This window comes from Martes martes (assembly GCF_963455335.1).
Source record: "Martes martes genome assembly, chromosome: 3".
In the NCBI taxonomy this organism is placed as follows: domain Eukaryota; kingdom Metazoa; phylum Chordata; class Mammalia; order Carnivora; family Mustelidae; genus Martes; species Martes martes.
Window position 1 is genome coordinate 183,613,123 of NC_137890.1, and position 12,726 is coordinate 183,625,848.

The following is a 12,726-nucleotide window of genomic DNA, read 5'->3' on the forward strand; positions in this document are numbered from 1 at the left end:
TCGACTAGATGCTAACAGTATTTTTAATGCTGTTTATGCCATAGTTGTATAAAACGCAATGAGCATGGTTTGAAACAATTTAAAATGATTTCATTAGTTAGTGGGTTTTTTTTTTCCTATTTGCAAAGAACTTTTGTGACACTTTCATAACAACTTGGCAGAAACACTTATAAAATGATTTTGTAGTTAAAATGGTAAAATTGTTTCCAAACATTTCAACTGCAAAATATTTTCTTCTTTTTTTAAAAAAGATTTTATTTGAGAGAGAAAGTGAGCAAGAGAGAGACAGCACTCATGAGCGGGGGTGGGGACAGGGGGCACAGGGAGAGGGAGAGGGAGAAGCAGGCTCCCCTCTGAGCAGGGAGCCTGATGTGGGGCTCGATCCCAGGACTCCAGGATCATGACCTGAGCGGAGGGCAGATGTTTAACTGACTGAGCCACCCAGGAGTCCCTACTACCAAAAAAAAAAAAAAATATATATATATATATATATATATATATATATATTTTAAGATTTTCATTTATTTATTTGACAGACAGAGATCACAAGTAGGCAGAGAGGCAGGCAGGCAGAGAGAGAGAGAGAGAGAGAGGAGGAAGCAGGCTCCCTGCTGAGCAGAGAGCCTGATGCGGGGCTCAATCCCAGGACCCCGAGATCACGACCTGAGCCGAAGGCAGAGGCTTTAACCCACTGAACCACCCAGGTGCCCCAAAATATTTTTATAGTCAGGAAGTTTTGGTATAACAAGTGCTTGTAGCTTCCTTCATTTTTTGTCTCGGAGGAACCACTAACGAAAGCCTTATTCCTTCAATAATCTTTTTATCAATTGAAATTGTGTTTTATCATTCAATTTCTTCATAATCTATACTAGATTTACTAAAAGTTCCCTATAAACTTTATGAGTATTCAAATACACAGCATTTTCATTGAATATTTTAGGTAAGATTATTGTTTTTAGAATTTAGCATTATCAAAAAGATAAAACCACTCAGATAAGATGAGGTATTTTAATAATTTCATCTTTAATACTCACTTTATATTTTCCAAATAATGGGTGCCTTCCCCCCGTTATTAACATATCATCTTCACGATCAAGCACAAGACGGACGGGACGACCAGTTCTAAAGAAAACAAATCTTAGTTGTATTCTCCCGCATTCCACCCACCCTCCCGTCCATTCCCCTGTTCACCCACTTACCCATCTGGCTTCCACCCACCCATTTCTTCATTCCCTCATCCAATGGTCTACCACCCTCCCATCTGCCTACCTTTCTACCCATCCATCCTTCATCCCTTGTCCCACCCATTTATCCAACCACTCATTTCACCATCCGGTCGTCCCCTGTGTATTCCCTGAGTGCATGCAGTGAGCTGCCCGCCGATCTGAATTGACATGTGGCCAAATCACACTGTCTCTGCAGCCTTTACTCAATGGCTGGAGATCTAGCTAAAGTGATACTGATGTCACACGCCAGTTAACTTGTGTGTGTGGTTTTTTTTTTTTTTTTAAAGATTTTATTTATGTATTTGTTAGAGAGAGAGAAAGGAGAGAGAGAGCACGAGCAGCGGGAGCAGCAGGCAGAGGGAGAAGCAGGCTTCCTGCTGAGCCGGAGCCAGATGTGGGGCTCCATCCCAGGACCCTGGGATCGTGAGCTGAGCTGAAGGCAGACGCTTAACCGACTGAGCCCCCCAGGCGTCCCTGACAGGTGTTCTTACGGCTTCAGATTTGATGCTCGCCCAGATCCAGCCATTTTGCATATCCCCACCACCAGCTACAAAAGAGAAGGAGTGCGAATAGATAAATGCAAACTTAGCAACACGACTGCAAAACCAAGGCCAAGCCCTTAGCCGTCTGGGTTAGCACCTTGATCTCTACCCACGAACACTACTCTGTTGGCCAACCTGGTCCCTCGGGTACTCGGAGCTTTAGCCTTGTTGTGTCTCTAGGGCAGCGGTTCCTGGACTCTTCGGAGTACAAAAGAATCATCTGGTGTGTTGGTGAAAATGCGGATTCCTGAGTCTTAGCCCTAGGACTGTCATTCAATACGTTAGGGAGGGGCCTAGACTTGGCATTTTTCTCAGTGATTCTTATGCAGCTATTTCCAGATACATGTTGAAAACTACAATTCTGGTACAAAGTTTCCTGTTCTTTTTTTTTTTTCGTGTGTGTGTGTGTGTGTGCGCGCGTGGTTTTTTGTTTGTTGTTCTTTAAATGGTGAAGTCTGCTCGGAGCATCAGTTAAATGGAAAGCTTCTGGGACTACCCCCTGGTGATCCCGATTTGGTGGGTCTGGGATTTCTAGGAGCCTAGGCAAGTCTTATCAACAGTTTGGGAACTCTACTCTGGGAACTACTAACTGCATGCCAGATGTGTGCAAAGGCGGGGCTGTAGCTTAAGGCACTGGTTCCCACCCTTGGCTGCACAGTGGCACCCCTGGGGTAATTTTAAATATGGTGATGCCTGGATCTTTATGGGGCAGCCTAGGCATTGGGATTGAAGTGCTCCCTGGATGATTCTAATGTGCAGTAATGCTCAAGAGGTCTTAAGGGCACAAAGCCTGGTAGGAGTATGATGAACTGATTATCCCTTGCTGGTACTTGGTGGGTGCAAATAGAGAGGTTCATTATGGAGAGAACTGGACATGGGATTCAGATCTTGTGATCTTTCACCGCTCACTGCAGAATGAGACACACGGCTGAATGCTTTGGGAACTAGCTCTGAACTACACAGAATTTGTCAAAGGAAGCAGGACCTTTGAACTTTGTGGGCTGACCGGGCTCTGACAGTACTTCGTTACTACCAAGAAACAGCCACAGAAAATGAACAAGGAACCGAAAAGCCAGCAGCTTGAACAGCGTGGACGGCAAAGGAGCAAGCGCTCCGGTTGAGGTTAACCCGGGAACTTTCTTTGAGGATGTCATCTGTCGTTAAGCAAACATTGACTAGCCAGCCCTTCCCAGGTGCAGAGAGGCAGAGGGTGGGAAGCCTTCTTTCCTCACTCCACCCTGTCTGCAGCTAGAGTAGGAAGGAAAAGTGGGGGAGGACCCACACCCTGGGTGTTCCACTCGCACAGGATACTTGTCCCACCCCTAAATGGGTCACTTTCCCTGAAGCTCAAGGACAGGGCAGCCGCAGCCTTGGAGTATTTATTTATTTATTTTTTAAAGATTTATTTATTTATTTATTTGACAGACAGAGATCACAAGTAGGCAGAGAGGCAGGCAGAGAGAGAGAGGAGGAAGCAGGCTCCCTGCTGAGCAGAGAGCCCGATGTGGGGCTCGATCCCAGGACCCTGGGATCATGACCCGAGCCGAAGGCAGAGGCTTTAACCCACTGAGCCACCCAGGCGCCCCAGCCTTGGAGTATTTAATCAATAATACCACTTGACCTTTCTATAGCAAGTTAGCCTCTTTGCAGTCCTATGTACATTCGACTTTTCCAATAACACTAGGAGGGTGAGTATTGTATCTCTAATTATAAAGAAAAAGGGACAGGAGCCTGAGTTGCCCAAGGACACTCAGGTGGTTATGACAGCAGTCCCAGCGACTCTCATTCCACTGATTCACCCTTCGTTCTGCACATTTTACACCCTCCTGTATCCCCAAGCGCACTTACTTGATAGCGCCCACAGCTGCAATAGCTCCAAACACAGCTGGTCTTCCTACCTTCCCGCCAAACCCTCCGCCCACTCGCTTGACGTGACAGGTGATCCTGTTGATGGGGATGTTTAAAGTAGAGGACACTGTTTTCTGTAAAAGTGAGGTAATGGAAAAGTTTTTACAAGAAATGGTAAAGAAGCCTTTTGTTTTCTGAAACAACATTATAGCAATATTCAACCACACCTACTGTCAGAAAAAACCACCACCACAAAAAACTAAGATAGTCTACATCTGTCTTGCAGAGCTCTGTTGAGTTCGTAAACATCATTAATCTTACAGAGTAGCCTTTCCAGCTGAAAAAATGGTATTTTCCAAAAGGGAAACTGCCTGAGTCCGAGATTCCTGTCAGAAGCTGGAATCATGGCCAAATGCCTAGATCTGAAGTCCTGACAAGGTGAAAATCAGCAAACGCAGGACAACATGCTGAAGTAGATGTTTGCAGCTAAAACCTAGGGCACTTTGCTATTGGGCAATGAAAATGTGCTATAAAGTGATATGGTCACTCCAAAGATTATCCATAGTGATTACTTTAGAGAAAAGTCACGTACAGATGTAATTTAGTGTTGTTATCTAATGGTAGAGCTCACGGAAGCGTGCTGCAAATGAATGCACTCTTCAAATCTGAAGTGACTGTGACTGTTCTTTTTTTTTTTAATTTAATTTATTTTATTTAGTTTTAATTCCAGTATAGTTAACATATTGTGTTATGTTAGTTTCAGGGGTGAAATACGGTCATTACTCCGTGTTCATCATGATAAGTGTGCTCTTAATCCCCTTCACCTCGACTGTTGTTTTATTTACCTGTCAAGACCAGAAAAAGTGAAAGGGTTCTGGTGTCTCAGCTGCTCCACTGGTGTCCAGTATCTGGACATCAAGTTCCTACAGGTAAAATGGCTGCCAACCGCCAAGCTGTGGGGATCAAAGGCCGTGATGGAATGAGGAGGCTGGGAAGGTAAAGGCGATCCCGGACCTCACCTGCACATGGGCTGGATCCTGTGTTGACACATAAATGTCCAGTTCTTTGTCCTCAGTCTTCGGAATAACAAGCACTCTCTGTGTTTCCATATAAAAATGTTCCTGTCCTCCAACATGGACCTCTCCTGTTAAGCGCAAGGTAGGGAAATTCTTGAAAGTGTGTGCTAGTTGGAAACTGCCACGTGGAGGAATTCAAAAGCAGGTAAGGTGTGGACTGACCAGAATGGATTTGTTCAGGATAAAGAGCTGATAGGTCAGGCATTTGTCCAGTGGCAACTGAGGGCAATCTGTTTCCGAGACTACAGTTTTGGACAACAAGTTCAGATTGTCTGGTTCTATTCCTCTGTCCTTGGCTAATCGAAGCGCTAGGGACTTTTCTTCTATATATTCTGTTGTTCCCCACCCCCCAACCTCTAAAGGCAACACACACACACACACACACACACACACACACACACACACATATGCACACACACAATCTGAGAGGAAGAGATATAAGTGAAATTTGGCAAAGTGCTGAATTTTACAGGATGCCCTGAGAGGAAATCACATTCTCTCTATGTCTGCTTTGGAAGAGAATCGTGCAAAGATTCTGTTCAATATCCGGAGCTACAGAGGTGGGAATGCGTGTTCCTGCTTGGGATACATCTCGAAGGAGAAGCCTATAAAACTTGAAGATGAATTGAATGTGAAGTTAAAGAAAGAGAGAAATCAAATATGACTTCTTAGATTTTGGGCCAAACTGGGTGAATGTTGTTAATCTTATCAAAATGGAGAAGAAAAACTATCTTTGTTATTACCAATGTTGTGGTTGTTAGTTTTGTTGTTGCTTGTTTGCTTTAGATGGGTTTTCTTGTTTTGGAATGCATGGAGGACGAAAATAAAAAAGGTCTCATTTGGGGATAAAGAAATAAATATATAAATAAATAAATATCCTGAGCTGCTTACCTTCAACAATCTGATCAACTTTTTCAAATGCCTCCTCAACATTTCCTTGTTCAAGTTTTTTTTCAGGGCATAGGAATGAGTTGTGCTTTATGGCATCCTAAATGACAGGCAAAAAACACAAGCCAATTAAAACTATTTTTTTTTTCCAATGGCAATTTTTTTTTTCTTAATCAAAGGCCAGTAAACTCCCCAAAATAGCCACGAAGGGTCACCAACAAGGAAGTACTAGAATCGTGTGCTCGCGGTAGAGACGAGGTGGTTGTGCGAAGGTTGTCTTCAGACTGCAGGGAAGACTGACAAGAAGGATTAGGGAAAGATCAAGAAATGAGATCTGGGGGTGCAGTGCTGGCCCAGGACGATAACTACTCATTTCTCCTCTTCAGTGTGGGCGTCCAGGGAACAGTGATGGGTCTAACTGCAGTAGGGGTGAGGTTCTAGGCTCTCCCCCTAGATGCTCTCCCTGAAGAAAAACACTTGTGTCAGACTTAGGTAGCTCATGTACAAGAATCTCCAACTCAGGGATTTAAATTGCTGAGGCCCAGTGGAGGGAGAAGACTCAAATCCTAACACATCTCTGGGGAGGAAAGCCCAGTAGACATGGTAGGAAGTATGTTCAAATCTTTGGGTGTTCATTTCTTTGGGTTCATTTCTTGGCAAATCTCATAAGGGCCTTTCTAGCCCTTTCTTCTGTCTTTTCTTTCTGACGATAGCGTGAACCGATTACACGTGAAGACCGAAGCTGTCCCACTGTGGATTCACCTACTGACAGCCCGTCTCCACTGAGCCTTTAGGCCCGGCGTGATTTTCTACACTTCCGAATGGCTCCTGTCTCCCGCATTCTGACTCTCCAATAGCCTTCGAGTTCACCGTCTATCTTGCTCATTATGGTGATGACGAGAACAGCCAATATCTGTTGACTGCTTGCCTTGTGTCAAGCACTGCACAACACGGAGCGCACGTACGCACATTCTCACGTTAATTCCAGATGCAGAGACTGGGCCTTGAGAGCTTAAATGCCTCTCTTAAAGTCATGCTGCAAATAAGAGACGAAGCAGTGTTCAAGCCCCAGCTCGGCTTTCAGAAGCCTCTTGCCTGGTGAGGAATACTTGGTTTCTCCAAGCAGCAGAAAGTGTGTATCAGATAGTGGACTTTTTCACTTTCTGCTGCACCAAGATGTCAATGAGTCACTGAGTTCATGGGGAAGCACGCTTATTGCTATACTGGAAATGTGTCATGAGATCATGGAATCTTGTCATATGTGCTTTACTTAGTGAGGTTTGAGTGTGTGCTAGGCAAGGTGCTAAGTGCTTTCCATGTATTAGCTCATTTGGTCTTGTAACAGCTGGATGAAGTAGCTATTATTATTAGCTCCATTTTACAGGTAAAGAAACCATGGCACCTTAACTCACCGAAGGTGACACGGTTATCAGGCGTGCAGCCAGGGTTCAGATCTAGAGGTTTGGTTCTAGAACCTGTGCTTTTAGCCACTACCCTCCACTGTCTCTCATATACACAGTCCTTGAAATGAGTGGATGGATGAATGAGTGAGTAAGTATTGGTATGTATGATTATTTTGTTATCTACTTTCGTTCATAAAAGAAATTTTTAGCTGACTCTGTTCAGTCCCATTCTGAGAGAACACTAGATCTCTAACCATTCTGAGTCCCAGGATATTTCATGGTTTTTCTTCTGGGTGTCATTTCCCCTTGAGGAAATGAGATTAGAATTGAGATTTCAAAAACTGATATTAGAATCCGAGTACAACGCAGGGACAGAGAGTGAGTCCAGAAAAAGGTCTGGACTTCTTGCAAACTTGGCAAAATGGGAATTTGGAACAGAATTCATTTGGTTTAGAAAGATCAAGAAATATGACCTTTTTAACACTTTGAATATTGAGCAAGTTGTACCTTTTAGGCACATTTTAAAAATGTCAAGTAATTCACTGGGGTCTTTGAAAAAATTCTATTTTCTGTCACAAGTGCACAAATAAGAAAGCTTTTCTCAACTCAATTACTCTGAACTTGCCCTTTGAGGTAGAACCTACTCATCCCAGTCTATATCTGAATTTCCTATTCTAACTTCGTTCTTTCTGCTTTGGAAATAGCATTTGCATTCCATCAGTTAGACCCAAAAATAAAGAGTGGAAATTTCTGTGGAATTCCATCGTGAAAGTCACTCTGTTGTTGGGCCCCACCTCGAAAACATGATTGTTCTCAATATCCATTCTTCTCATCTTCCCCAATTTTTGGTGGATATGTAGTCAACCTGGCATCAAGCCTACATTTCCCAGCTCCCCTTGCAGGTAGGTGTGGCATCTGGCTAGGTGTTAACCAATGAGATATGGGAAGTGTCCTTAAAGGGAGGGGATATGCCTTTCTTCCTCATCCCACTCTCTCTGCTGTCTGGAATGTGGACTTAATGGCCAAAGCTTCAGCAGCCATTGTGGACCAAAGTGTGACCTGGAGTACAGAAACCAGGCAGCAACTAGATAGAAGGAGCCCAGATCCCTCACATATAGAACCCCACATAAGCCCTGGACGGACCACTTCTAGATTTTCTGAATGTGAAAGAGAAAGAAACTTCAATTCTTGGTGTGGCTTTGTCCCCTCATTTCTTACAGCCAATGCTAATTTCAATTCGTATAAGTAATACCTTCCAGAGAAAGCTGATTTTTCCAGAACAAGTCAGTGACAAGAAAAAGTTAGAATTAGTCTTGCATTCAGAAATTTACAAAGGTGGGTGTCTGGGTGGCTCGGTCAGCTAAGCGTTTGCCTTCAGCTCAGGTCCTGATCTCAAGGAACTGGGATCCGGCCCCTGCTCAGTGAGGGGTCTGCTTCTCCCTCCGCACCCCCCCCCCCGCCCCCGCATGCACGTGCTCTCACTCTCTCTCTCAAATGAATAAATAAAATATTTAAAAAAAAATAAAAAAAAAGAGAAATTTACAAAGGTGCTTTTGATTCTACACCCGTACAGGAAAGAAGCCAGCCAGCCCTGCTTACGCTGATGGTGAAGATCACGGGCTCCAGATCTTTGTAGGTGATCTTTATCTTTTCAGCTGCGCTCTTTGCCTGTACATCGGTCTCTGCAACCACAGCACAGACGATGTGGCCCACGCAGAGCACCTGCAGAAAGTACGGGCACGAAGCAGGTAGAAGAATATCTGTCTTACAGTCTTACTCACCCGTGGCTAGTGTCTTAGTTCTCATTGTTTAGCAATAACAACCACACTGGAGGTCACGTTCAACCACATGTGCTTGGCTAACAAAAATTTCAATTAAAAAAAGAATTTAAATAGTACAGATGATTTCATTGGCCATTTTACTCAATGAATGTCAGCCCCCGAGGGCGTGTGAGATTGGCTGTGACCTGAATCTGTGTCCTCTGCCAAGCGCGGTTCTCATGTGTCATCTTCAGGGTGTCACTTATCATTTTAGAGTTTAAAGATAAGGGAAGTGTTTTTTGTGCAAAGTGATTCCTGTTAGGAGCTCTATTGTGTCCCCTCCTTCTTCCCAAACTCGTATGTCAAAGCCCTGAATCTCCAGTGTGGTGGTATTTGGAGACGGGGCCGCTAGAGGGGTAATTAAATGTAAGTGAGGTCATCAGGGTGGTGTTCCAGTCCAATATGACTGATGTTCTTACAAGAAGAGAAAGGATACCAGGGAGTCTCACCCACAGACAGAGGTCCTGTGGGGACACAGTGGGAGGATGGCCGCCCGCAAAGCAAGAAGAGAGGCTTCTGGAGGAACCAAACCTGTCAGTACCTTGATCTCGAGGGATCAGCCACCAGAACTGTGAGAAAATAAATTTCTGTTTTTTTCCAAGTGACCCAGTCTGTGGTATTTTGTAATGGCCTCCTGAGCAGATAATATAGCCCTTAAGCAACAGCTGACCTCTTCGTCTGGAGTGCAACCAAGAGAACAGTGATTCGTTTCATGGCTGAGGGAGAAACAGTCTGTGTGACTCACGGAGATGGGACCATACTAGCTAACCCTTACCGAGAGCCTTCAGGTGCCAAGCACTGTGGTAAGCGTTTCACATGCATTAACTCATTTAAATCTCACAATGACACCACGGGGTTGGTGCTATGATGAGTCCCATTTTACAGATAATGATACCCAAAGGCACACAGGTAGTGAGCGTAGAGCAGCAACCAAGGTAGCCTGGTTCCAAAAGCAAGTATTCAGTGAAAGATTGTAGAATTGAATTAAAAGGTCAAGGAGGGCAGGAGCACCTTTATCAAAAATGGTGGGCGTAGGAGTCAGTGCGGGTGGGGCTGTGTATGTGGGGTTGGTCCAGGAAGGGAGGAATTCAGTATAAATAACAGGGAGTAGCTGTATTTCTTGTACTCTCCTTTCTAGCTCTTTCTAGGGTATTTTTTCCGGATACAGCCAGGTCCTACATTTACTCTTCAGACCAGGGTCAACTGAGCACACAGTGGGAAGGTTAAGACTCGCTTCTCTGCAATAAACGTCCTTTTTATGATGTAATTGCTAAGCCTGTCTGAATAAAAATGTGAGGTGTAGAGAGGAGGTGTAAAAAATTGGCCTTTCTATCCCCCAATGGGTGGGGGTGGGGACGGCTGACAACCAGCTGAGGGGGTGCCTTGGTGGTTGTCTTCACAAAGTCGCCTGAAAAGGCACATTCTGTACCTCATCGACAGCCATCAGCTTGTCCTCCTCAGTCCCGTTGGTGCCTGGAATGTCCTCAGCTGTCACCACATCAACCACCCCGGGTAGTTCAAGGGCCTCAGACCAATCAATTGATCTGAAAAAGGATAAATATTTAAGAAATAGAAACCAGCAAACTCTGAAGGCCCCAGGCCTAAGGGAGGGATAGAACATTGTTGAAAATCAAAATATATAACCACGGGTCCGGCTTAGGTCCTGACCAATAACAGCTGACCTGCCTCAGGACCCAGGAGGCTCCCTGCTGGGTCAGGGTAACCCTTCAGCTGCTGGAGGGGAGCTGGAGTTGGGGCCCGTGTGGCTGTGGCAAGGGACCTTCTTAGGAAGTTTAGGACAGTGGGCCTTTACCATTCAGAAATGCAGTATTTCGGGGTTTTATCACCGGCTGGGTATAGCCCTATCCAGAGTTACTCCTGGGAGCCGTGCCTGGGGCTCCAGCAGAGAGCTGAGGAGTTGTGAGGTGAGAACAGAAGCAAGGAGCCCATAACCCCTGTTTTTGTTCTCTCCCTCTTAATGGTCATTTCCAGATCCCTCCGCTCCTCCTCCCGGGGATGGTGACCTTTTCTTTACTCTTTCAATTTTAGGTTCCTTGGTTCAGGACACGGCGGAACAGGCACATTCTTCCATGGGAAACTGTAGGTGTGATTTAAAAGTTTTTTTTGAAAGCTTCCCATTTACTTACATGATTTTTGCATGGGCTCTGGTGCTGGTCACCAAAACCATGAAAAGTTCTCTATCCACCATCGGAATGTCATCACAAAAGATGGCTTCACCCGTCGCATGTTTAAGACCTGAGAGGTGCATGACGGGGCGTCCCACTGGGTCTTGGAGGGCCTGGCGGGAATCCACACTCTGCAGACGGAGATGAGAGTTGCCCTGGGAAACTTGAATCTCCCGAAGTGTCCTGGCCAATTACCAACACTCCGGATTCAGGATTAAGAAATCAGTCACCCTCAGGCAAAAAGCCCTGGAGTGGGTCAGATGATAAATGTGACAATTTGATGATGTAACTAGACGGGGGAATTGTCCCCGTCGGTTATGTCGCAATGCTGACCTTTCCGCAGAATTGTGAAATAGGTGAAAGGGCGCCCTAGCTTTTCCTTTTGGCATCTTCTTTTTCTGAGTCCTTCCCCTGGACTTTTTCTGGAATTCAGAGGGTCTCCCTGTTTGCTTTCTTACCTTTCTCATGACCAAACTGTTCACAGCTGAAGTGATCATGATAACAAAGCCTAAAGTGATGTAAATCCTGATGGTGGGGGACCAAAATCAAAGCCAAAAGCTTGAGGGCCAACTTGAACGGGGTTTGGGGTCGGGGAGAAGGAAGGAGAGCCAATGGCAGTAGAGTCCCCCCGGATCCGGACCAAGGTGCCTTGGCTGTCCCCGCAAGTGGCCCAAGAACATCACTGGGAGGATAAGGGAGATGGAGAAAGGGTTTGCTCTGGAACTCTTCTCAGGGACGATCTGTGTGTAGATGGGGTGGGGGGAGGGGCTGGGTGCTAACAGAGAATAATAGAGACTTCTGAATTGTCCTTCAAAGAGGGAGCGCGGTTCACGTACTGGCAGGGCTCTTGTTTCGCTGGCTGGAGGTCAGACCTTGGCAATCAGGGCTGGAGGATGAACCTTGCTACTGTCTTGCTCAATCCTCCCCCAACACTTGGCTTGGGTGTTCTTCAAACAAATGCCCAAGGAACATCAGTTGGAGGAGATTATCAGTTATTAGGTAGTCAAACCATTCCAGGTTGGTTCAGCCTCAAGCGTGTATAGTGGTAGCTCAGGCCTGATCCTAGATTCAGTGTCCCCCTGACTTGGCTCAAACAAAGGGCAACAGACCAGCAAAAACAAGAAGGTCAGAACTATAAATCCCAACTCTGACGTGCTTGCTTTGTTCACATAGCTATAGCTTATCTCTTAGTTTCTAGCTTTCCATTAAAGTATACTCACTGACCTGGTACCTCTGTACTCCCTGCGGTCCTGTGATGGGGAAATCTTCTAGAGCACTTAGGAACTGGTCTGAAACTTCAGGATAATGATGACGGTCCTGAGAGACAATTCAAAACAATAAAGATGAACTGATTAGTCTGTGATTAAACTGGGCTTTGATGTGTGTGAAAATGACTCGGCTAAAGCACCTGAGAAATTACAAGGCCAGGGCAGCCTGGAGGACCACAGTCCACAGCACTGCCCAGGATCTCCCTTTGTATGAAGGCATCTTGCCCTCCCTCCCTTTCCACAGAAGGAGGAAGTGGACTGATCTCAGTCTGGTCCTCAAGTCACCCTGAGGCTTGAGAGGCCTGTCAGAGAGCTGAGTAAAAGCAGGAGAAGCAAGCAAATTGGGGGCTGGGTCAGCCATCCCAGAGTGAGCTGGAGTTCACTGTACACAAAAGAGCCCACATCCTGATTGCTTTTCTCAGCAACGCAGCAGTAAAACCGGGAAGGATCTCTGGGTTTCTGAAACATA

General features: G+C 45.4%; 1 protein-coding gene across 1 annotated transcript in view; it reads right to left on the reverse strand.

The window, feature by feature from the left end:
- LOC308340042 (aldehyde oxidase 2) overlaps positions 1 to 12,726 on the reverse strand; it is a gene marked incomplete at its 5' end in the record, with an annotated part of 79,919 nt that overhangs the window by 35,280 nt on the left and 31,913 nt on the right. The window contains 8 exons of the mRNA XM_080799195.1: positions 1,035 to 1,122; positions 3,617 to 3,750; positions 4,636 to 4,760; positions 5,584 to 5,680; positions 8,583 to 8,705; positions 10,233 to 10,347; positions 10,951 to 11,120; positions 12,214 to 12,306. Coding sequence (XP_080655321.1) covers positions 1,035 to 1,122; positions 3,617 to 3,750; positions 4,636 to 4,760; positions 5,584 to 5,680; positions 8,583 to 8,705; positions 10,233 to 10,347; positions 10,951 to 11,120; positions 12,214 to 12,306 — 945 coding nt within the window. The remainder of the gene's footprint in view (positions 1 to 1,034; positions 1,123 to 3,616; positions 3,751 to 4,635; positions 4,761 to 5,583; positions 5,681 to 8,582; positions 8,706 to 10,232; positions 10,348 to 10,950; positions 11,121 to 12,213; positions 12,307 to 12,726) is intronic.